Genomic DNA, 23,236 nt, shown 5'->3' with positions numbered 1-23,236 from the left:
CCACTTCGTCCGGTCTAGGTCCCGCCTCTCGGAGGCCGCAGCCAATCGGGGAGGCGCGGGCTCGCCGCGTGTGCCGCTCCCCTCTTCCTGCCGGCCGCGCCCCCGCCGGCAGTGACGTGCCCCGCCCCGCAGCCGCGGGATTCAAACTCCCGGAAGCGGCGCCCGCGCCGCAGGGTGTGACTGGGCGGACTCGAGCGCCGCACTTCGCCTCAGGTGCTGGCTGGCGGCGATTAGACGACAGCCGAGGGTGGCGAGGGCGGCCGGGGTCCACAGCCCCGGGGCCAGGCTGGACCGCGAGGGAGGCGAGGTCAGCGGGCAGATCGCGTCCGTTTGGACTCCATCTCTGCTCGCCCTGATATATGTCCCCTTTCCCTGGCGCTCACTTCGTGCCTGCCCCGGGTTGGGAGCCTCGACCGTCAGCGGGTCGATCCTTCCTTTCATCTTTGCGGTGGGTATCATCACCCTCTTTGCCTTTTTTTTTTTTTTTTTTTTTTTTTCCTTGGTGCGAAGAGGCCAAGTGACTTGGCCGAGGTCTTTTCGTGCGTACAGCATTTTGCCGACTAGCAAGCACGTTCATGTCTGTTCTACAGACATCTTCACTTTAGAGGTGAGGGAAAAAAAAGTGCCTCGTTTTGCAGTTTTTCTTTATTTCTGTGTAGAAATAAAGAAATAAAGAAATCACGTAGATCTTATGTGAGGGTTTTTGTAAGATTCGCCTCCACTTGGAGGCTGTGCAGGTTGTTGGGTTGCAAGATTTCTTTGGTCACCTCCTGTCCAGGATGCTTTAGATCACTTCAGCCAGTCAATAAATATTTATTGAACAGCGGCTGTTAGATTCTGTGAGTGACAAAAATAATTCAAGGTTCAGCCCCTGAAACAACTGCTGAACAAATTTAAGAAGTGGGTGTAGGGTGGGAGTAAACAATCGAGTACCAGATTGTATCCTGTGACCAATGTAGCTTATACAGAGGGAAGGCGTCCTGGAGAAGATGCAGCAGGGCCGGATAAAGTTTGAACGGTGTGAGCTCTGTGAGTATTGGCCTGATGGGAGTAGAAAAAAAAACGGGGAAAGGAGGTTGGGAGGACTAAATGATGGGGAGCTGGGAGATCCCAGCAGGGTCTATCTAGTCTAGAAGCTAGAAACAATAGTCATTTGTGACCAAAGTTCTGTCCAGAGGTCAGGAAGCGAACGTCCATAGGTTCCTTCCCGTTCTACTGATGCATGTGGTTCCACCATTGTGTGTTTCAGTGACTTGGGTGAAAAGTAGTTTTCTGTCATATCAACCCATTATAGCAAGTCAACCATGTGTTACTAACAGAAGCATGTAGGAGAGAACTTCCTGTGGCAGCAGGTTCTCAAGATGCCATAACCTTGCATTGGTCTTAATCGGTTTACCAGTTATCTCAGCCTCAGCCTTTCACCTTAGAGTGAGCAAAAATCCAGGACTAACCTTTCGCTAGATGGTCTGTTCCACTCAGTTTTCACAGCTCTGGTGTTTTCAGACTGATTTCATACAGGATGACCGTAAAAGTCACTTCCACAGGCAGGCCTTCCCCCGTCACCTTAACCGAGTAGGTCTCCCCTGTTTTTTTACCAGAATCATTTATTCCTATAGAGCATCGACTTTACAACTTGAGAATCTATATTGTGTCCTTGCCTCCTTTACTAGATTGAAAGTTCCATTATGTAAGGGAACATGTCTCTTTTTCTTTTGTTTCTTTGTCTTTCTTTCTTTCTTTCTTTTCTTTTCTTTTTTTTTTTTTTTTTTTTTTTTTTTTTTTTTTTGCCCATTTATACCCAGCACCTATGATGTTGCCTGGTAAATTAGGTTTTCCAGTATTTTTTAAATGCATGAATGGTCACACATCCCTCTAATTTACTTTAGTCACCACCACTATTTTTATCTTGGGATCCATAATGTAGAAAAATGCTTTTTAATCTCCCTAATTAAAGCTACTTTTATTATATGCGCAGTATCTTTCACTATTTTGCTCCTAGAGTTAATATTATACATTTCTTCTACACTGTTACCAGATACTGTTAGCAGATTCTAAGGTTCTTACTCAATTTGGCCACTTGTTCTTAATTCTTGAATATTGTGCCTCTTTTTCCTAGAAATGTCTGATCTTAGATTCTCCTCACTTCTGCCCCACTGTACTCTCTCAACTGACTACGTAGATCTGAACTAGGCCTATCTTCTAAAACAGGACATATCATTATGTCAGGTAATGATATTTCAATGCCTGTGTGCTCAGAATTATATACTTATCACTAGCTTTTTATTCCTGGGTAAAATATGTCTTTGATTGTGATCTGTTTCATTCAGACTTCATTTGATGGTTTAATCATTGATCCTTTTTCTTTTAGATGAAACTTTTTCATTGAAGTATGACACATACAGAATCCTGCACAAAACGTGTGTCCGTGTTTTTTAACATTTTTATTTTAATACCAGTATGGTTAACATATAGCGCTATTTAGTTTCAGGTGTATAATGTAGTGTTTCAACAATTCTGTACATTACTCAGTGAGCATCAAGATAAGTTGACATATTTTTAAAAGGTGAATTCTCCCCATGTATCCACCACCCAGATTAAAGAATCAGTATTGTTACCAGCAAGCCAGAAGCCTTTCCCAGTCCCTTGGTTTGGCTGTATCTCTTCTGTTGAGATAGAAATGTTCTTCTATTTAGCAAATCGGTTATTACCTTTCCAAGCCTTTCAAACTTAGACTAATAAAGTATAATTGTATTTTTATTTTTACAGTTTCAGAGATGTCTTCCAGAAGTCCCAAAAGTTTAATTAAAGGTAAATGGGGATCGAAGCCTAGTAACTCCAAATCAGAAACTGCATTAGAAAAATTTAGGGGAGAAATTGCAGCCTTAAAAACATCAGTGGATGAAATCACAAGTGGGAAAGGAAAGCTGACTGATAAAGACAAACACAGACTTTTGGAGGTGAGTGGCCTTATAAACCTTTTTTTTTTTTTTTTTAATTTTTTAAACGTTTATTTATGATTGAGAGACAGAGACAGAGCACAAGCAGGGGAGGGGCAGAGAGGAGGAGACACAGAATCGAAGCAGGCTCCAGGCTCTGAGTTGTCAGCACAGAGCCCAATGCCGGGCTCGAACTCATAAGCCTCGAGATCATGACCTGAGCCAAAGTCAGACGTTTAACCCACTGAGCCACCCAGGTGCCGCATAAAACTTTTTAAAGTATAATAAGCCTTACTGTAGGAGATGAGAAAGTATTTTCCCAGTAATGATGTAATTTGGTTATTCTGTTCATTCACTAAATGTAAAAAATCAAAACTAGTAATTTCAAAATGTTTAATGGAGTTCAGATTTTAATGTGAATGCTTAAAAACTCATTTTATCATATATATTGGTTGCTTTCCAAATAATCCTTGTTTTCAGATATTTGAGATAAAATCATTACATATATTGGCATTTTGCATTCTGTTAAACTATATTTCAGATTCTCTAATTTACAGTTTGTTATGACATAGTCAATAAAGCAGTTAAGAATTTATTAGAACTGGAAGGATTTAAAAACTTAATCATTTATTTTATTTTGCAAAAGCTATTTCCTTGTTCATAGTTAGAAAATAAATGACCTATATTAAATCGTATCATTGGATTTCTTTAAATTTTATTTTATAGGCACACCTAAAACGGAATAATTTATTTCTTTAACAACACATATTGAGGTAAATACTTATTGAAGTATTGAGAAATGATCTATCACCGATTTTTTTTAAAAGTTTATTTATTTATTTTGAGAGAGACACAGAGTGTGAGCAGGGGAGAGGCAAAGAGAGAGGGAGAGAGAGAGAAAGAGAGAGAGGGAGAGAGAATCCCAAGCAGGCTTGTGCTAATAGTGGGCTTTGAACTCACAAACCATGAGATCATGACCTGAGCCGAAATCAAGAGTCTGATGCTTAACTGACTGAGCCACCCAGGCGTCCCTATCTCCAATTCTTAAACACAAAGATTATTTTGCAATCTGGTGATGGAATCTAATAGCTTCTCTGAGAGATCTCTTTCCAGTTCTTTCCACTTTAAACAAGCACTGGTTGTCAAAACTTTGTTCCTTTGTAATCAATTGAAATTACACTTCCTGTAACTTCTACCAATTTGTTCTAATTGTACCTATTACAGCTGCATGGAACAAGTCTATTTTTTTATCCATTTGACAACTTTTCAGATATTTGAGGAAATCTTGCTTTCTCTTACTTTTCTTTAATATATATTTTTAAGTTTATTTATTTATTCTGAGAGAGCGAGCGAGTGAGCGTGTGTGCACATGGGGGAGGGACAGAGAGAGAGAGAGATGGAGGGAGAGAGAAAATCCCAAGCAGGCTCTGAGCTGTCAGCACAGAGCCTGATGTAGGGCTCGAACTCACAAACCGTGAGAGCATGACCTGAGCAGAGGTCAAGAGTCAGACACTTAACTGAGGGAGCCACCCAGGCAGCCCTCATCTTACATTTCTGTAGACCAATCCCATTTCTTCAGCTTTTCTAGCTTCTTATCATCCTGGTTACTTTCCTGAACATTTTGTGATGTGTTCATATTCCTTCTGAATTATGCACCCAATATTGTGCACAGTGGCAAACACGGGTTGAAATGGCAGTATTATTTCTACTAATTTGGATGTTGTTTTCTACAAAAGCCTAAAATTATGTGGGCTTTGTTTTGGTAACTGTATCATACTACTGCTTTATCTTAAGCTTGAGGCAACTTAAATCCCCTCATTTTCTCAAGGTCACCTAACTCAGTTTCCCCATTATATTTGGACAACTGCTTCTCCCCTTCATCCTCATGCAAGTTTGAAGTTTTATGTTGTTTTTACCTTGTTAGCATGTAAAGTCAGTTAACTTTTTATGGACTCTCCATAGATGCTTTCCCGCCTCTGTAAGCAGCCGCTTAACAAATGTGCCTTCTTTATCTTTTAAATCCTTGGGAATGTGAACAGTCCTTTGAAGATCAGCTTTTAGATTTGTTACCAAATCATTTATTAACAAAAACAAATTAATGAATGCATTTTTATCCAGCTGTAATTTTCTGTAATTTTTAGGTTCTGTTGCTTTGAGTTCAATAATGAGCATGTATCTCTTTTAGGACTCACTTTTAGCCTTTAAGATGATTGGAACTGGTATGATGGAGGGGTGATTATCACATACTCATGTGGGAGCCAGCTTTTCGTTAGCTTTCTCTTACCACCCTTGACAGAGTTGGTTTCTCCCATTCATTTTATATGTGTCTTAACTACAGCACCGACCATATTGCATTAATGGTTTCCCTCTCTGGAGCTCTCTGAGCACAAGACCTTGGCTTCATTTTCTTTTTGGCCCTGGTGTCTAGTGTAATGCTGACTTGATGTGTGATAAACCCTCTGTAAATGCTTGTTGGATGTTGTTTATTTCCATGTTTGACCTGGCTTTGTTCTAAGATTCTTCTTAGTTTATATCTAGAAAATTCGAGTCCTGGAAGCTGAGAGGCAGAAGAATGCTTATCATCTCACAGAGAAAGACAAAGAAATACAGCGCCTCAGAGAGCAGCTGAAAGCCAAATACAGTAGTACCGCATTGCTTGAACAGCTGGAAGAGAAAACAAAGGAAGGCGAAAGGAGGGAGCAGCTGTTGAAATCCTTGTCTGAAGAGACAGATGTATTGAAAAAACAGTTGTCTGCTACAACTGCAAGGCTTGCTGAACTTGAGAGCAAAGCCAGTACACTTCATTTATCACAGGTACTTGCCATTTCTTTAAATCCAGGTTTTTTTTCCTTTCTGATACAATTTGTAGTTCTTGTGAAGAATGAGTTTGTTAAAACACACTTGTCAAATGTTGAAGCAGTATAGTATACCAACAGGTTATTTTTTGTTTATAGCCTGATACCCTCTCCATAAGCAAAAATAGTTAACATGGCTCCCTCCATTCCCCAGACCATTGTTTTGCACAAGGGAATATTCGGAATACAGAATCCACTGTGTATTTACAACATCCAAGAAGATTTTTTGGGGCTGTTTTTTTTTTTTTTTTCTGTAGTTTGTATCATGAAGACAATAGGCTTCCTTTTGTTATTGTTTTCAAATTTGAGATATACAATGATAATATCAAGCATGTTTTTTGAAACTACAAGTGCTTTTGCTCCCGTCTTTTGTTTTAAAGTTTCTAGTGTAGCAGAAAGAGCAAGACTTTGTTGGTAGGCAGGTCTGAGTTCAGATTTTGGTTCTGCCACTTGCTAGTTGTGTGACTGTAACCTTTCTAGTCTTAGAGGCAATGCTAGAGAGAATTCACCACACCCTTCTCCTTAACCTCAGTTTCCACAGTGGTAAAATCAAGATAAGAATACTGGAGATTAAAATAGGTGAAGGAGCTAAAGAGGTCCAAAAATGGCGAAAGAATACTGGAGATTAAATGTGATAATATATCTAAATCCCCTAGCACAGTGCCTGGTATATAGAAAGTGCTCTGTAAATAGTTTCTTGTTGATCAGATCTGTGATTCTTTAATAAATTTGGACACTTGGATAATACTAACGTTACAACTATTAATACCACCTATAGAAGAAAATCTGTTGCTTTCAGATATAATACCTCAATGTTATTTGGGGTCTTTGCACTTTCTCTCCCATTTAGAGTAGTCAGAGTGATCAGACGTATACATTTATGTGTAATCATGCACCTTTATGTGCCCTCTCATAGAATGGCAGTTGAGTATTTTTACAGGTGAATTCAAAGGGGTTAAGTTTTTCTAGAGAATTTCCATGCAGCTAAAACTCATGAAAATTATAATCAGATCCAAAGTGGTTGCCTAATACTTTTCCTTAAAGCTCAAGAATTAGTTTCTCTGCTCTCAAATATAGAAAGACAAACCCTGGTATAAACGATAACTTTTAAAAAATGTATTTTTATAGTAATTGTATAGGCTGTCCACTATTAATTTCTGTATTAGTCAGACTGTTTTATTGCCATAACAAACAACCTCCAAATCTCACGGTCTGACAGAGTAAATGTTCGTTTTTTTCCCTCATGTCACAGTTTAGTGCAGGTTAGAGTGGAGGAGTAGAGTTAGAGTAGAGTAGAGTTAGAGTAGAGTTAGTGCCTTACTCCACAGGGTCACTCAGATCCAGGTTCCTTCCTTCTAGTGGTTTCCCCGTCCTTCCACCAGATCCTCTATGTACAGCTATGTAAGCTAGAAAGACTGTGTGGAGCATCAGGCAAGGGCTTGGGGGCCAGGCCTGGCATTGGCATATTTCACTTCTGTCCACGTTCCATTGGCCAGAATTCAGTCTTATGGCCTCACTAAGCACAGCGAAGGCTGAATGTGAAGTCCAGGTATGCCCAGGGAAAAATGGAAAGGGATTTGGTGAGCTATCTCTGTCCTAGTTTTTACCAAGAGGACTAAATTGAGAGAGAGGAAGGACCACATACTAGGGTGAGTATCTATAGTACCTTTGGAGAAAAATATTTTGTGATTTGTTGCCCGTGTTCACACAGATCTGTTTCCTTAAGCTGTTAAAAAGAGTGAAATATAGCTTTTTATGAGTTTTGTTGGTTAGCATGGGTACCTAACCATCTATTTCCTCTCTTTTTTTTCCTCTATAAGAAAATGAACAAAAAAAGAGGAGAGAAATTATGTTTTGAGTTCCGTAAAATCTGTTTAACTAATACTAATTAATATTTTTAATATAAATATAATTCTAGAAAACAACTTTTATCTTTTGAAAATTTAGTATTTTCCAAATTTGATCTAAGAGCACACTTCTATGTGTTTTATCTCATTTTGGTGAAAAGCACTGGGCAATTCATATGCACTGAGGTATTCTAGTGATCCAGAGGCCCTAAGAAGTCAAATTAGTTATGAAATCTCGGGGCTTCCAGTGTGCTGAGGAAGCTTCCAGATCTTCATTCTCTTCTGGTACTCATGACCTGGCATGATGGCTCATCAGCATATACTAGATCTGGATTTTTGGGATGCCCTTGTGAAGTATACTGTGTTATTATAGAACTAAATATAATGAGGAAACTTCTGTTGTTAAATTTGTGATATTAACTAATACTGGTTTATTTCAGACTGTGGCCACAAGCTGCTTCAACTCATCAATGAGTAATATTCATGAAATGGAAATACAGCTAAAAGATGTAAGTTCAGTTTCCTTTTATTAAGTTATGGGAAGAGGTCTGATTCATTCATTCTTAAATTTCATGGAAATTGACAGCATTGATTCTGTGGCTTAAAAACAATCTGTTAAGACGGAGAACTGAATGGTTTGAGATCATCTCCCTAGGTTACTATCTTTAAATCTGTTTCTAGACATTCAAGAGGGCCAGTTCCTCTAATCATGGTCTCACGAATAGGCTAGAAAGCCCTAGAAATCACCCAAACACCCAATCTGATTTGCCCAATTATTTTATTATTATGGTATAATTTTATTTATAGTTTTTTCTCTTTTTGTTTATCCATGCAAGATGTACCTATTCATTTAAAATTCTTCCCTTGGAACCAGGATTTGCTTTCATAGTTTGAAAAAGAAACACATTCTTAGTATACTCAGTACGTCTTCTGTAGAATTTGATATGAGGTTATTCTACATATATGGTAAAGCTATATTATTTCAAACTTATGTCTTAAATACAAGAAGTGTTTCATTAGGAATTGACTAAATTCAGGACTGTATTTTTTTGAGTTTTAATATCAGATATACAAAGTATAAAATTCTTGAGTTAATTATTAGGCCAGTAGGTAGGTATTTTGATTCCAGAAATATTACTGGCATGTCTGCCCTGCTCTAAGTTGCTCTTAAGATTCCTGTTTTATTTCATCTGGCAGGTGTACCTTGCAGTCTATTTGATCTTCAAAAGAATTTAAATCTGTTGAGTGTCTTTATAGCAGAGTACTATAGTAGCCTTATCAAAGTAATTTACCTAAAGGTAACTAAGATAAAGAAGAAACACAATTTTTAAAGATCTATCAAAATAAGTTATTTGTGTTGTATGTTACCCTGACCTTTATCATTCTGTGTATATCAGTACCTACCAGATGCACATATCTATGAATAATTTACCTACCCACCTCTAGTTTTCCCCTTTTTCCACTCCAGCCGTGCTGGCTTTCTAGCTACTCCTGCATTACACTGCCTTTTGTCTTTCTCTTCTCTCTGCCTGGCTCACTGCCCTCAGATATCTTCATGACCCACTTCCTCACCTCATCAGATAATACTCAATTGTCACTTTCTCGGAAGGGGGAGGGGCGGGGAGTGGGGCCAGAGGTTTACCTAGCCATTTTTCTAAAATTATAGCTCCCAGACAATTCCTATTCCCTTTTCTTGCTTTGTAACTTCTCCCCTCATCACATATAACTGTTAAACTTATAATATGTTTTATTCACTTTATTACATGACTCTTACATTGGTATATATATTTTTTTCATTTTACTTAAATTCAAGTTAGCTGACATATAGTATAATAATGGTTTCAGGAGTAGAATTTAGTGATTCATCACTTACATGCAACACCCAGTGCTCATCCCAACAAGTGCCCTCCTTAATGCCCATCACCCATTTAGCACATCCCCCCACCCTCCTTCCCTCCAGCAACCCTCAGTTTGTTCTCTGTATTTAAGAGTCTCTTATGATTTGCCTCCCTCTCTTTTTATCTTATTTTTCCTTCCCTTCCCCTATGTTCATCTGTTTTTTTTTCTTAAATTCCACATGAGAGTGAAATCATATGATATTTGTCTTTCTCTAACATTTTAATTAGCATAATACATTCTGTTCCATCCACATTGTTGCAAATGGCAAGATTTCATTCTTTTTGATCACAGAGTAATATTCCATTGTCTATACATTGGTATATGTTTTATGAGGGAAGGATTTCTGTTTTTTTCACCGCTATATCCCCATTATCTAGAACATTTGAATTTTATTAGTACCTGAAAAAATATGCTATCATCTTAAACTTCTATGTAATTTTTAGGCGTCTCAGCACCAACTGCTTCAAATATCAGCTAAGGTTATTTTTAGATAATGGCAATTCTTTATGTTAAAGTAACTTTGAAATGTTATGCATGTATACCCAGTCTTTTTGTTCTGTGTTATCTTCCTGGCTTACTTAAGGATCACATGGTACTTCTCTGCTCTGTTTACCTTAAAAAGGCTTTTAGACAAGTAGAGTAAAATTTAACCCAACTCACCTTCAATAGACTGAGCAATGCCTCCCAGACTGTCATGTGCAGATGAGACTACGCGATTTTTATAAAATGCAGATTCTGATTTCATTGGTCAGAGTTAGGGCCTGAGATTCTGCATTTCCAACAAATTCCCAGCTGCTGCTGTATTAACTTACATGTTTGAGGAGCAAGAGATGGTTTAGCTCTGATTGTCTCTGAGCCCAGGAGGAGACTAGGGAGCCCAGAAAGTGACCTGTCACTCCTCTGAGCATAGGCACTGTGGCATTATTCTGCTTTGAGAGCCCAGCAGTTCCAATCCCTCACCATTCCTCTAGTCTCCTGCAAAGCTTCCTGGAACAAAGCTTCCTGGAATGCTTTGCCCACCTATTTTAAGAATCAGTATTTGTTTTGCTAAAAGAAGCCCTAAAAACTCATGTTTACCTTTCTTAAAGCCTACTGTATCATTTTCTCAGCTGCCATTTAGGTCTGGCTGACATTTTGAAATAATTACATGGCATTCATTCTGTAAACATACAATGTCATTAACGTGCAAATCAAATAGCTAAGAGGCAGTTGAAATAGGCATTTCTTGCTCTTAATTTTAAAAATCTGATTTTTAAACAGAATTTAGGGAATATAGGTAATGTTTATTTATTTAATTTTTTATTTGGAAAAAAGTAAAACTTGCAGAAAAGTTACAAGAATGAAGATGATACATAGAACACCCAATACTAATTACCAAAATTCAAACATTGTTAACATTTTGTTCCACCTTATACCTCTCTCTTTCAATACCCCCCCACATATAATATTTTTTTCTAAACCATTTGAGAGTGAGTTGCATATATTACAGCCCTTTAAACCTATATACTTCAATATATATTCCTCAGAATGAGGATGTTCTCTTACGTGATTACAGTACAGATAGCAACTTTAATAAATTTAACAAGGACACTATACTTCTATGTAATCTACCATCCATATTCCAGTTTTGTCAATTGACCCACATTTTTTATTTCTCCAGTATAGGCTAACATTTCAACCTGCATTTCAGTTTTTGCCCAAGAATTATGTAATGCATCTCTGGGAAGCCAGGAGGGAGAACTTTAGTAGCATTCCACAGGGCTTCTCTTTTGCCCACTTCTGTCCCATATTTTTATTGATAACTTGAGTGGAAATGTTATATGTATGCCTTAGAAATGCGTAGAAGACACAAAGCTGGAAGAGATAGTAATATATTGATGGCTCTAAAGATGCAAAACTAATATCAGCATTTATTGATAGCCATCAAATCCATTAATTATTGATACTATTTAGAGAAGAAAGCAAATGCAGAGTCAGTGAGAAGAGGCCCAAGTAAAGAAATGTTTGCTACTTTAATAAAGTAATATTGCCACCACGTGGCTTTTTAGAATATTGCACCTCAAATCTTAACCTGTAGTTCTATTTCTCATACTTAAGTAATGTATGGGCAGGTTCATTTATTATATATATATTATATATATTAGTATATATACTAATTAGTATACTAGTATATATACTAATTAGTATATATACTAATTAGTATACTAGTATATATACTAATTAGTATATATACTAATATATACTAATATATTATATATATATTAATATATATAATATATCTATTAGAGCAAGTGTGAGCAAGGGAGACGGGTAGAGGTAGGGAGGGAGGGAGGGGGAGAGAGAGAGAGAGAGAGAGAGAGAGAGAGAATATCTTAGGCAGGTTCCATGCTTAGCACAGAGCCTGATGTGGAGCTTAATACTATCACCCTGGGATCATAATCTGAGCCAAAATCAAGAGTCAGCCGCTCAATCAACTGAGCCACCTAGGTGGTCCTAGGTTCATTTAAAAGAAGAAAATTTTCATGACCATCCAATGTTAACTTGGATTATTTATATTGAAATATTTCTTAAAGATGGACTAATTTAAAATTTGAAATAAAATTAGGTTATCTTTAGCATCTAACTAATATGATTTATTAAGTATTTGGATATGTGCCTGCTTTTTGAGTCATACCTCTTTCGGCAACTAAATTTGAGTATATAGTACAGAACTCTTAAGCTCTGTGAGGAGAATTAATGTTGTAACTGCGTGACAGGTGCAGAGAGAAAAGTGTGTGGTCAAGTGACTGGAGGGCCCTGGACTAAGTCTTTGATTCCAGATGCTGTCGTTGTCTTTGTAATCCATTTCTTAGTTCTACAGAAAACAAGACACTGAAAATTCTTTAAGCCCTATGCCTAGATGCTCATGAGTTTGTAGGATGCTCATGGAAAGAGCCTAGCAAAGTTTAGAGGAACTCTATAGACTTAAGGGTTTTTATAGAGAGAGATCTTTTTAGACTTGAGACTCAGTCGTTTATGTCTTTAAAGATAGAAATTCTTATCTGAAAGAAGATGCCTTGATATACAACCAAAAACGTCCAGTATGTTCCTTACCACCTTTCCCATCTCACTCCTCGGGGGAGATGCCAGCTTGTAGGGAAGGGGAGCCCCTCCTTTTTCAGCACACCTACAACAAATGCAGCGTGAGTAAAAAGAATCGAGCACTTTTGAAGATGTATTCCAGTATGTATGTTTTACTTCAGTCCGATTGGACCATGCAACATCTTTGTCAAGAACTTTACGTTTGTACCATCTTTGTTTGGCACCCCTGAGGATATGAAATTTTACATCCTGGCTGTCACTTCAACCATTGATGATAATAAATCCCAACAGGTCTGGGATGAATTATGACATAAGACGTATATATTATGCACTTGTTAAAATCACAGAAATAGCTGTGATAGTTCCATTACAAGGAGGTTTGATTACATTTTCATACATTACTTAGTTAATGAGTAATAGATTCTTGAGGGTGTTTGATTCTTTTTGAGTCATTCTAAATGGATTGTTCTACTGTGTGTAAGGAACTTCTACTAGGTTCTTTCATGCCAGTTCCTCCCTTCCCTGAATACTCTCAAACTTCAGTCTGGGTCTAAAAGCCTTGCTTGGATGCTTGGCTGATTCTGTCAATCATTGTTTCTCCACTCCATGTCGTCACCATCATTCATGAACATCCATCAGGCAGCTGCTTGCTATGGAAACATCGAACACATGAGTAGAACCTATGGACTCTAAACAAGCCTGGGCTCAGCTTTCTGGGGGCTCATGTTCTAGTTCAGATAAGAACTATCGTCAGGAGGCAATCAAGGTCATGAGTGTAAGATGCCAAATAGATTGAATAGACATTAAAATCACTGTTGGCTTACAAAGGAGAGGGAACTTGGTGAGGGCAGTTACGGTGAGGAGTCTTGAAAGACAAGCCCAGATGCACTGGAACTTGCTGAAAAGGTGGGATTTAAGTGAGCAGGTGATATAGGAAGGAGTTCTAGGGCATTCTGGGCAGAAGGAAGAGTTTAAGCAAGGCACAGAGTGTGTATAGTTCTGTAGACAGCAAGGTGGCAGTGGAGGCCAGAAATGGCCAGGCTGTAACTTGAAGAGTTGGGAAAAGGCAAATTGTGGACCATTTTAATGTTAGCCTAAGGGAACATAGCTTCAGTTTTAGCAAATGGTGTTAAGAAGCTTTCAAAAATTCTGTTACTAATATAATTAAAGCAATTTAGCACTTTGGGGGACCAAGGGAAAGGTTGAATTGAATTTATTAGGAGTAGCTGTTTTTCCCCAAAACACAGAGTAATCATTGTATTGATTAACCTGAAGCTTTTGGTGATAACCTGTGCCTCTTCATATTCTTTTAATGGGGAAATCACTTTCAAACTGAGGATCTGTATTGTTGAGCAAAAAATGGACACATTTTTTTCTTTTTTCTCTTAATCCTCTTATCTCCAGGGTTTACCAAGATCCAACAGTGAATAATTGCTCAAGTAGGCATTCCGACAGGGGCAGACAGGTCATAGCATGAGCACCAGGGCCAGAGGACTCAGTACAAATGAGCTTGGCTATCAGAAATGGGTGTTCACATCTCTGTGTGTGCCCCCTTCTGGGACCCTTCATCTGTAACATTTTGCACAGGTGGCATCAGGTTTAGATAATGCACGGCCTCTCTACACAAATAGTCATTGAGACTGTTTCCCTAGCCAGCCTCTTAGGAGCAAAGAACGAGAAAGGGACAGTCCCGTCTTCTTGGACTGAACTTCTAGATTAGAAAGGAGAGAAGAGTTATGTCATTGCATAGCGGTGCTATTTAAGAATTTCTAGACTTTTCCCCCCAGTGCCAGCAGATGAGTTATCTTTTTTCCTAGCTTTCAACTTGAATCTGGGCCCCACTTTCATGAACAAAACTGCCACCTCCCCTGGAAAAACTAGGGCAGGGGTCAAGGGGGTGGGGTAGTGTGCGATTGCTGGGGATACTAGGCTGTCCTGGCAGACTCCTTTGCCTTTCACTGAATTTCCAAGGATCCAGTGGTTAAGAACAGTGAGAGCTAGAATCAGAGGGGATATGAACTTGTCCTGATTGATAATAATGAACCACCTTAGAAATCTGCATACCTTTGTCCATGTATTACCCACTAAAGCTTGTTTACCCACTAAAGCTAATGTAGCTTCCTATAGGAGTGTTTGCTAGTGTCTTGCCACAGATCAGGTGGGGTCAGGTTTTCAAACTTCAGCTAGGTGGCCTGGTAAGGCTATATCAGAGCATATCTAGTTTCTTGAGGGAAAGATGTAACCAAAATGAAAAACTCGTGTTAGCAGTAATGGTAAAGTGAATCAGTTTCCTTGTTACCAGCTAACTTAAATAGACACTGCCTATTTTATTAATATTACCCTGTCATTCAAATAATTTCTTGAGTATACATATTGTACATAAAAGGAGATTCCTCAGAGGAATCCTCTGAGAAGAGCATGGTCTACCACTTCAAGAAACTTACTATTTGAAAGACATAGCAAGCACAGATAAACATCTGAAGATGTTTGGTAAAATAATTTTTAAAAATATGTAGATCTATGTAACAACTGACTTCATAAGCCCCTATACAAACCAAATGAATGATCCCAGCTTGGGATTTTTGCTTGAGTTGTAAGAGATGTAAAGGATGAAAATTGGTGATCAAAAGGGGGGCGGCTCTTTAAGTTGATTCTCCGAGAAGCAGCCACTGAGACGGAGTTCGGAGGTCAGTTTACTGGGCAGCAACATCTGTGAAAGTGGAAGGTGGCAGGACTGGGCAGGAGCACCAGGCTGCAAGCCTGACAGGATCTATGTCCCCATGGAGAGCTCCTGAGCAGAGTTATGTGTTGAGTGGAAATCCCTCTTTCTCAAAGGGAGCCCCAGCAGTGCACCTCACCTCTGCCACAGAGGCATCCTAGTTTACAGAGAATGACATGGGCACAGATACAAAGCAAGTTGTGTATAGGAGACAGCAGAGAAATGAACTTGACCGCATGGAAACATGACTTTGCCATGGTGTCAGGTGCTCTGAAGGAGCCTGATGTTCGAATGGATCTCGAGGTTGCAAGCCATGCGGTGGCGGACCAGACTTCTATGTGAACCACAAGACTGTGCACTGAGAAAGGCTACATCACTTTGGCTCTCTTCTCCATTTTAAGATTTTGGTTTTTCGTTTTAATGGTTTGCTTTCATTTTCATTTCAAGGCTCTGGAGAAAAATCAGCAGTGGCTTGTGTATGATCAGCAGCGGGAGGTCTACGTAAAAGGACTTTTAGCCAAGATCTTCGAGTTGGAACAGAAATCGGAAACAGCTGCTCATTCACTCCCACAGCAGACAAAAAAGGCTGAATCAGAAGGTACTGGTGTAAAAATGTTCTTTTGGGGTAGGCCTGCCTGACATTTTCCAAAAGGAGAGATTCATCAAATTTAGATTTTTATAAATAAGTGTTAGAAAGTAAATTAAGCAAATCTTCTAACCTTGAAGTAAGAAATATTGTGTTACCAAGTCTGTTTTCTCATTGTTTTTTGATAAAAGGGGGCACAGCCACAGAGTAATGGGTCTTTGGCAGTTCTGAAGGCACATTAAATTTTCTCCTTCATGCATGTCCTTCTCTGCCTTCAAAGATCTTCTCCAGCTTTATTTCCCCCAGGGTCAGCCTTGTTACTGATTAGCTTTTTACCCTGCTTCCTTGCATGTATTCATATCAATCCCAGGAGAAAGAATACCTCTTATAGATGATTTTCAGTCTTGTGAGTCTCCCACAGAATTGAAATGAAGGCTCCTAAGGATGATTCAATCTTTTTGTCAAGTTCTTCGCAGCTTCTCTGACATTGAGTTTCACAAGAACTCTAAGAGGTGGGGCAGGAGGGGACATTATTCTCATTTTACAGATGGGAAGATAGGTTCAGCAGCTCCAGGTGACGAGCTAAGAAAAGAAACCCCCTTCCAAAGCACTTGTTAAAAGACGGATAGCACGGGGCGCCTGGCTGGCTCAGTCAGTGGAGTGTGCGACTCTTGATCCCAGAGTTGTGAGTTCAAGCCCCGCATTAGGTGTAGAGATTACTTAAAAATAAAATCCTAAAAAAAAAAAAAAAAAAAAAAAAAAAAAGACTGATGGCCCTAATGGGACTGAAGCCTTGAATTATATAAACAGAAGGCTAAAGAAAGGGAGACAAGACTGCTAATCTTGGAGCTTCACATTTGAATATTTAAAATGAAGCTAATGCTGAAAAAGAAAATATAAAAGGAATTGGGCACAAAGTTACTTAACTGTAATTCCTTTATAAGTTTATTACACATAAAAGTAAGATTTTAGTTGTGGGCTAAGTCTAATTTCTTCTTTGGCAATATGTTCTCTATGTGTATATGTGTTTTACCAGAGTAATGTAAGCTCTTGTTAAAGTAATTTAATAGTAGTATAAGAGGGCTTGCCCCACTCTTCATAGTCCATCCCAGTCGCTATTTCCTCCTGCCATTAGGGCAGCCACTTTTAACATTTCTGGTTTTGATTTTGGTGAGTATACCTATAAATAATGAGCTTATATTTCTATTTGTTGATTTATCTTTTTTAGACATTGCTGATTTTCCCTTCCCATAGAATAGCTATATTACTGTTTTCAGTTCTTCTGTTTATTAGTTTAACTTCAAATAATGTTCCTGAGCTTCTGTTTCTTGTTCCATCGGATGTCTACCCTATCTCTTGACTCTTCGTTTCATAAGAACTTATTTACAGAAATGTGTTTAGTTTTAACTTCTCAGGATTATTATGTTTTATAAAGTGAGTTGTGACCCAATGTGTTTGTCATAGGTTATCTTCAAGAAGAAAAGCAAAAATATTACAACCATCTCTTGGCAAATGCAAAAAAAGATCTTGAGGTTGAACGACAGACCATAACTCAGTTGAGCTTTGAACTTAGTGAATTTCGAAGAAAATATGAAGAAACCCAGAAAGAAGTCCAAGATTTAAATCAACTGCTGTGTTCACAAAGAAAGGTAGATGTACAACATCTGGAAGATGATAGGCATAAGACAGAGAAAATACAAAGGCTCAAGGAAGAGAATGATATTGCGAGGGAAAAGCTTGAAGAAGAGAAGAAGAGATCTGAGGAGCTCTTATCTCAGGTGAGCCTAACTAGTAAGACTTTCCGTGATTCAGAATTCAGAATTGCCATTGTACTTACCAAGCATCAGGAACTATGTTAACCACTAGGGAACCAACAAGGAACAAATGCCCTGCCCTAGGATTCTTATTTAGAATGGAAACAGACCATAAACCAGTACCTAAATAACCAAGTAAACTCAGGAAAATAAAGCAGGGCAATATGACACAAGAACTGGGGGGCCGGGGGAGGCTTTACTGCAGAGACAGTATTTGCACAAAGGTCTTTTGGGAAGAAGGAGCCTGTGAAGAGAGTGACTGGGAATTCCCTCCTGTGGAGGAGCTCGTGTACAGAGGCCCTCGGGGAAGAAGAGGCAGGTATGTGTGAGAAGCCGAAAGGTGTGAAGCAAAGAGGGGAATCGGTGCTGGTTCCCAGGCAGGCACCTTCATCTGGATGATACCGTGCTCAAGTTAATTCCTTCACCTGATACCGCCCACCTTCTCATTGCGCTCATGACCTCCTGCCAGGATATCTGTGCCAGTAACGTTGGAGTTACTAAGTTAGGATTGTTAGAATTGAATACTACTTCAACAGAAACTCATTAATTTAAATCTTGCTTGGCAGCATGGAATAATGAAAAAAACATTATTTGGGGTCCACACCTGGTCTCTAGTTCAGGATGTATGGCCTTAGGAAAATCAGCTAACTTCCCTGACTTGAAGATTATTGATGCCAAGTTAATAACAGCAGTCTTTTTTTTTTTTTTTTGCCTCGTAGGGCTTTTGTGAAGGTCAACTGAGAGAATGTGAAAGTGCTTTGTAAAATAAAGGGCTGGGGTCAATGTTCGTTATTGCTGCCATTAGAATAGTAATTTTTTTTAATCATCCAGAAGTTGAGAGGGAGAACAAAGCAGTCTGTAACATTTGCCTTCTTAGTCTTTTCCACCCTGGTTTGTGCCTGCAGGTGTGAGCAGTGATCTTTACAAAAGATTAACCAGAAATGGTGGAGAGGGAGCGCCTGAGTGGCTCAGTCAGTTAAGCATCCAACTTTGGCTCAGGTCATGATCTCACGGTTTGTGGGTTCAAGCCCCACATCTGGCTGTGTGCTGACAGCTCAGAGCCTGAGCCTGGTTCGGATTCTGTGTCTCCCTCTCTCTCTGCCTCTTCCCCAGCTCGCACTCTCTCTCAACAATAAATAAACACTAAAAAAAAATTTTTTAAAAGAAATGGTGGGGAATTTTGTTCCAACTCTGCAGGCAAGGAGGCAGGGCACCTCCAGCTTTGTTAACCCATCAGAAATATTAGCAGCTGTCAGAACCTCCAGGAAAGTGGTGTGTGCACTGCAGAGTTCAGTACTGTTTATGGACTCATGGTCTCTGCCTCAGGGAGCCCTCAGCCAGGGTGGTGCTGCTCAGCCACTTGTACAGATAGCCATCAACCAACCAGCTGCCGGGACTCACCCCAACTAGCAGGTGTCGTCCGGAATAGAGATGGATTTGTGAGCCTCCCCTGCATCCCAAGTCAAGCAGTAGAAGAGTGGATATGACAGTGTTGGCTCTGTTTCCATCCTACAGGTCCAGTTTCTTTACACATCTCTGTTAAAGCATCAAGAAGAACAAACAAGGGTAGCTCTGTTGGAACAACAGGTACCGAATGAGGCTGCTTCTAAATTCAGCTTAACTTGTTAGAAAATGGGATTGTTCCTCATGTTTACACTAGTCTATGAAGAACCATTTGAAAGTCATGAAAAATGTTTTTAATAAACTTTAACAACAACAGCAAAAAATATAAGTGAGCATCTGTGCTCGCCATTTATTCCTATCTTTAGGCTAAACCAGATCCTGAGGGGGGATGGCGGTTGTTTTGACAGGGTAATGTTTGCCTCGGTAAATCTTACTGTTCCCCGCATGGCTTCTGTAGTCCCTACTCCAAGTGAGGAGGATCTCCCCAAGAGGGCCACCTTATAACTTCAAGTAGAACTCAGAGAGATACCACTTGTTCTCAGGATATAGACCAGAGATTTTTAGTGTATTCCAAACCAGGGAACAGCTATCTCTTTCCCTTCTCCCCCTGCCCCAGAACAGAAGGGGGTTCAGGGAGGACACACCCCAACCAGCAACTTCTTAAGTTGCTCGTCACTCACCTCAAGCCCTGGCTTTGCTCCTTGGATAAACCAACCCCCCAACCAGAAGCTTTTCTATTTATCAACATCTCACTGTACTCGGATGAATTCTTGCTGTGAAGGCACAGCAAATGTTTGCCTCTTGTGCTAAAAAAAAAATGCAAGCATCCAGTCAAGAGAAGTCGACGGTATATACTAACCATAATTGTCTCGGCCTGGGTATTTGTTCCAGATGCACGCATGTACTTTAGACTTCGAAAACGAAAAACTTGACCGTCAAAATATGCAGCACCAACTGCACATAATTCTTAAAGAACTGCGAAAAGCAAGAAATCAAATAACACAGTTGGAATCCTTGGTGAGTCTGGAATGGTTAAACTAAAACTTATTTTCTTCTTTCTCTTGCTGCCATTTTCCCATTTATATATCAAACCAGTGCCCAGACTGAGAGGATACAGCTTCAAGCATGGCTATTTCTCAAATCAACAGGCAGAACCCTGCTTCGTTGGAAGCACCTGCCCTTTGAGCATCAACCCAGGGCACTAGAAGGAGGGGCCCTGTGTGCCTCTGTGTAACAATGACATTACTGGTGCCCGGGATCACCTCTCCCTACTGTGACTCTAGACTCACTAAACGGGCTGGCCTGGGGCAAGGAGGGGTAAGGGAGGGCAGTTGTAAATCCTGAACTGAAACCATGTTTTTCTATTTAGAAAGAAAGAAATGTCATTTTTAGTGACAATGGATGGTTCTGTTAATACACTGTTGCAGGCATGTTGAGTTAAGCACATTTTGTGGGTTGCCTTGAACACATAATCTTTTAAAACATAAACCTTTTAAATAAGATTGTTTCTATGAGGAAGTGATTTTTGACTTACTATTTTCATGTTACTAAGAAGCTTTTGAACCAAACCTGTTGGTAACTGTGTGTGCGTGTTATGTCCCATTAGCACATATTTTATTTATTTTTAATTCATTTTGAGATAGAGACAGGGAGAGAGAGCACGTGCGCGCATGGGTGGGGGAGGGGCAGGGAGAGAGAGGGAGAGAGAGAATCCCAAGCAGGCTCAGCACTGTCAGTGTGGGACCTGATATGGGGCTGGAACTCACAAACCTTGAGATCATGATCTGAGCCGAAGTTGGACTGAGCCACCCACGCACCCTGGCACATATTTTATTCATGCCTAGTGCTGCAGAGTATTTGCAGATGGTAAAATGTAACAAATAGAATTCCTCAGTTTTTGAAAGAGGAAAAAGCAATTGTTAAAAAAATCATTTGTAGCTTCTTTATGAGTAAACGACAAAATATATCTTGACTCTGTTCTTTAGTAGTACGTCATTCATTTTGACCACATATAATATTTGAAATTGAAGTTTATAATTCATTTCTGTTAATGACTATTTTTCAAAGTATAGGAAGCCAGAGGGTATAAAAAAGATTCCATAATTTTCCTGTACTTTTCTTTGTTTTCCTGCTGTCCATCATCTTTAGAATATGCTGTAAAATATTCATTTTAAAGCTGTATTGACTATTCTGACTTCCTCAGGGGGGAAAAAACCATAAAGAAGGAAAGTCACAAAGATATACAATATTGTTATGATTTCTATGTGTAACCTATTTGATCTGCTAACATTCTTTGCTACTCTTAATTCTATGTAGTTTTTTTTTTTTACTTGCTGAACTTGACCTTTTTTTACAAAACTATCAAATTTTGTCAGCCTTGTATATAGGTCTACCTTTATATCTGGCTCTAAGCATTTTTTAAAAAAATTTTTTAACATATATTTATTTTTGAGAGAAAGAGACAGAGCATGAGCAGGAGAGGGGCAGAGAGAGAGGGAGACAGAATCTGAAGCAGTCTCCAGGCTTTGAGCTGTCAGCACAGAGCCTGACACGGGGCTCGAACTCCCAAGCGGTGAGATCATGACCTGAGCTGAAGTTGGACGCTTAACTGACTGAGCCACCGAGGCATCCCTGGCTCTAAGCATTTTAATAAACTCTATCCATGTAAATACCCAATCCTGGTATTTCGTGGGTAATTTGGGTAATTTATAACTACCTCGTATACATTTATTTTTCAGAAGCAGCTTCGTGAATTTGCCTTCACAGAGCCATTAGTCACTTTCCAAGGAGAGTCCGAAAACAGGGTAAAAGTTGCCTCACCAAAAAGTCCCACTGCTGCACTAAATGAAAGCCTGGTGGAATGTCCCAAGTGCAGTATACAGTATCCAGCCACCGAGCATCGAGATCTACTTGTCCACGTTGAATACTGTTCAAAATAGCAATATAATTATTCTTTGTTTTTGTGGCAAAAGATTCAATACTGTATCTTCTGTTAGCTTATGGACATTTTGAATTACTTATTTCACCTCTTCTATAAGAAACTGCCTCTCTACCTTTGAGACTCTGGCATAGGAGTGAATCGTTGTTGTTTTTTTTTTTTGGCTGCTTTGCATTTTCCTTGGTAGTGATACCTCTCTGAGATGGTTCATCTTCAGGCTTCAGTGACGGAATGAGGTGAGCTGAGACAACTAACATTTTGCACTGTTAAAGTACTTGATAAGGACGAAATAGTTCAGGTTATTGCTTGTGGGCTTAATCTGTTGCACCAGCAAGCAAATATTTTATGTTTTTTGTAGGTTTTTAAAAGTCAAAGTTAATTACCCAGGATCTTACTTTGTTGGCTTTTTGTTTTTTATTCAAACTTCATAAACCTACAATCCTAATTTTCATGTCCATTGTTAAAAGCTGGTAATACTTTTTACATTTTTTCCTCTCTATAATAAGACGGTTATTAGAAAAGTTGGAATTTTTCTTGATCTTTTTTTGCAGAGCTGTGTTCTAATAGAAGCACAAGGCAGATTCTGCTTAAGCAATACTCCTCAGTAGCCACACACAATGTTTTCTTTCATATTAACTGGCTGTAACTTTAACTTGAATTTCATTACCACAGGTTGCTCACTTAAAGTTGTTAAAATGAATTTTAACAAAGCCATCTAGCCCTCTCATTTGATTTGCAGGTATTTTATTTATTTATTTTTGGCACTCTTAAAGTTGGGCAATGTGATGAACATTTGCTTATCTGAATATATATTTTTATATGTGTGTGTGTAAACCCCCAATTTTTTTTATTTCTTCAGGTTTTCTAAAATGCTGAATATGGGCTACTGTTAGTAATATAAAGGAGAAAAGAATAAAATTATTTAATAAGTTTTAATATGTCTTGTGTATATGTACACAGGTATTCTAAGATTTCTGTCCTGAGGGGTGTGCCAGAGAACAGCGGATTCACTTACAGTGTAAAGGGATGAGAGAGTTAAGGATCCACTGGAACCAAAAACTACATGAGGCTCAGAGAGATAAAGCAAAATCCCCACAATCACTTAAAAGAGAAACATATTCTTGGGTTTCAAACTCCCAAATCAGCCCCAAAGCCCA

General features: G+C 39.1%; 1 protein-coding gene across 5 annotated transcripts; it reads left to right on the top strand.

Annotated features, from left to right (window-relative positions):
• Window positions 1–238: 238 nt before the first annotated feature.
• Window positions 239–23,015, top strand: CEP55 (centrosomal protein 55). 5 transcript variants are annotated; one of them, XR_013550531.2, is made up of 11 exons: window positions 475–607; window positions 2,117–2,226; window positions 2,767–2,957; window positions 5,475–5,750; window positions 8,079–8,147; window positions 15,785–15,935; window positions 17,388–17,701; window positions 19,253–19,324; window positions 20,033–20,158; window positions 21,880–22,315; window positions 22,939–23,015. XR_013550531.2 is itself a non-coding variant. In XM_060642004.2 (10 exons), exons 2-10 carry the CDS (start codon window positions 2,220–2,222, stop codon window positions 22,078–22,080), a joined length of 1,407 nt encoding a protein of 468 aa, XP_060497987.1. In that variant the 5' UTR covers window positions 362–448; window positions 2,117–2,219; the 3' UTR covers window positions 22,081–23,015. The 5 variants fall into 5 exon arrangements, 4 of the variants coding, with proteins under 4 accessions (XP_060497988.1, XP_060497987.1, XP_060497986.1 ...); XM_060642004.2 differs by lacking the exon at window positions 475–607 and adding an exon at window positions 362–448 and having other exon boundaries at window positions 21,880–23,015; XM_060642003.3 differs by having other exon boundaries at window positions 21,880–23,015.
• The last annotated feature ends 221 nt before the right edge of the window (window positions 23,016–23,236 follow it).

This window comes from Panthera onca, chromosome D2, assembly GCF_046562875.1.
Source record: "Panthera onca isolate mPanOnc1 chromosome D2, mPanOnc1 haplotype 2, whole genome shotgun sequence".
NCBI classification, from domain to species: Eukaryota; Metazoa; Chordata; class Mammalia; order Carnivora; family Felidae; genus Panthera; species Panthera onca.
Note: the sequence above shows the minus strand (reverse complement) of the source record. Positions and strands in the feature narration are given on the sequence as shown.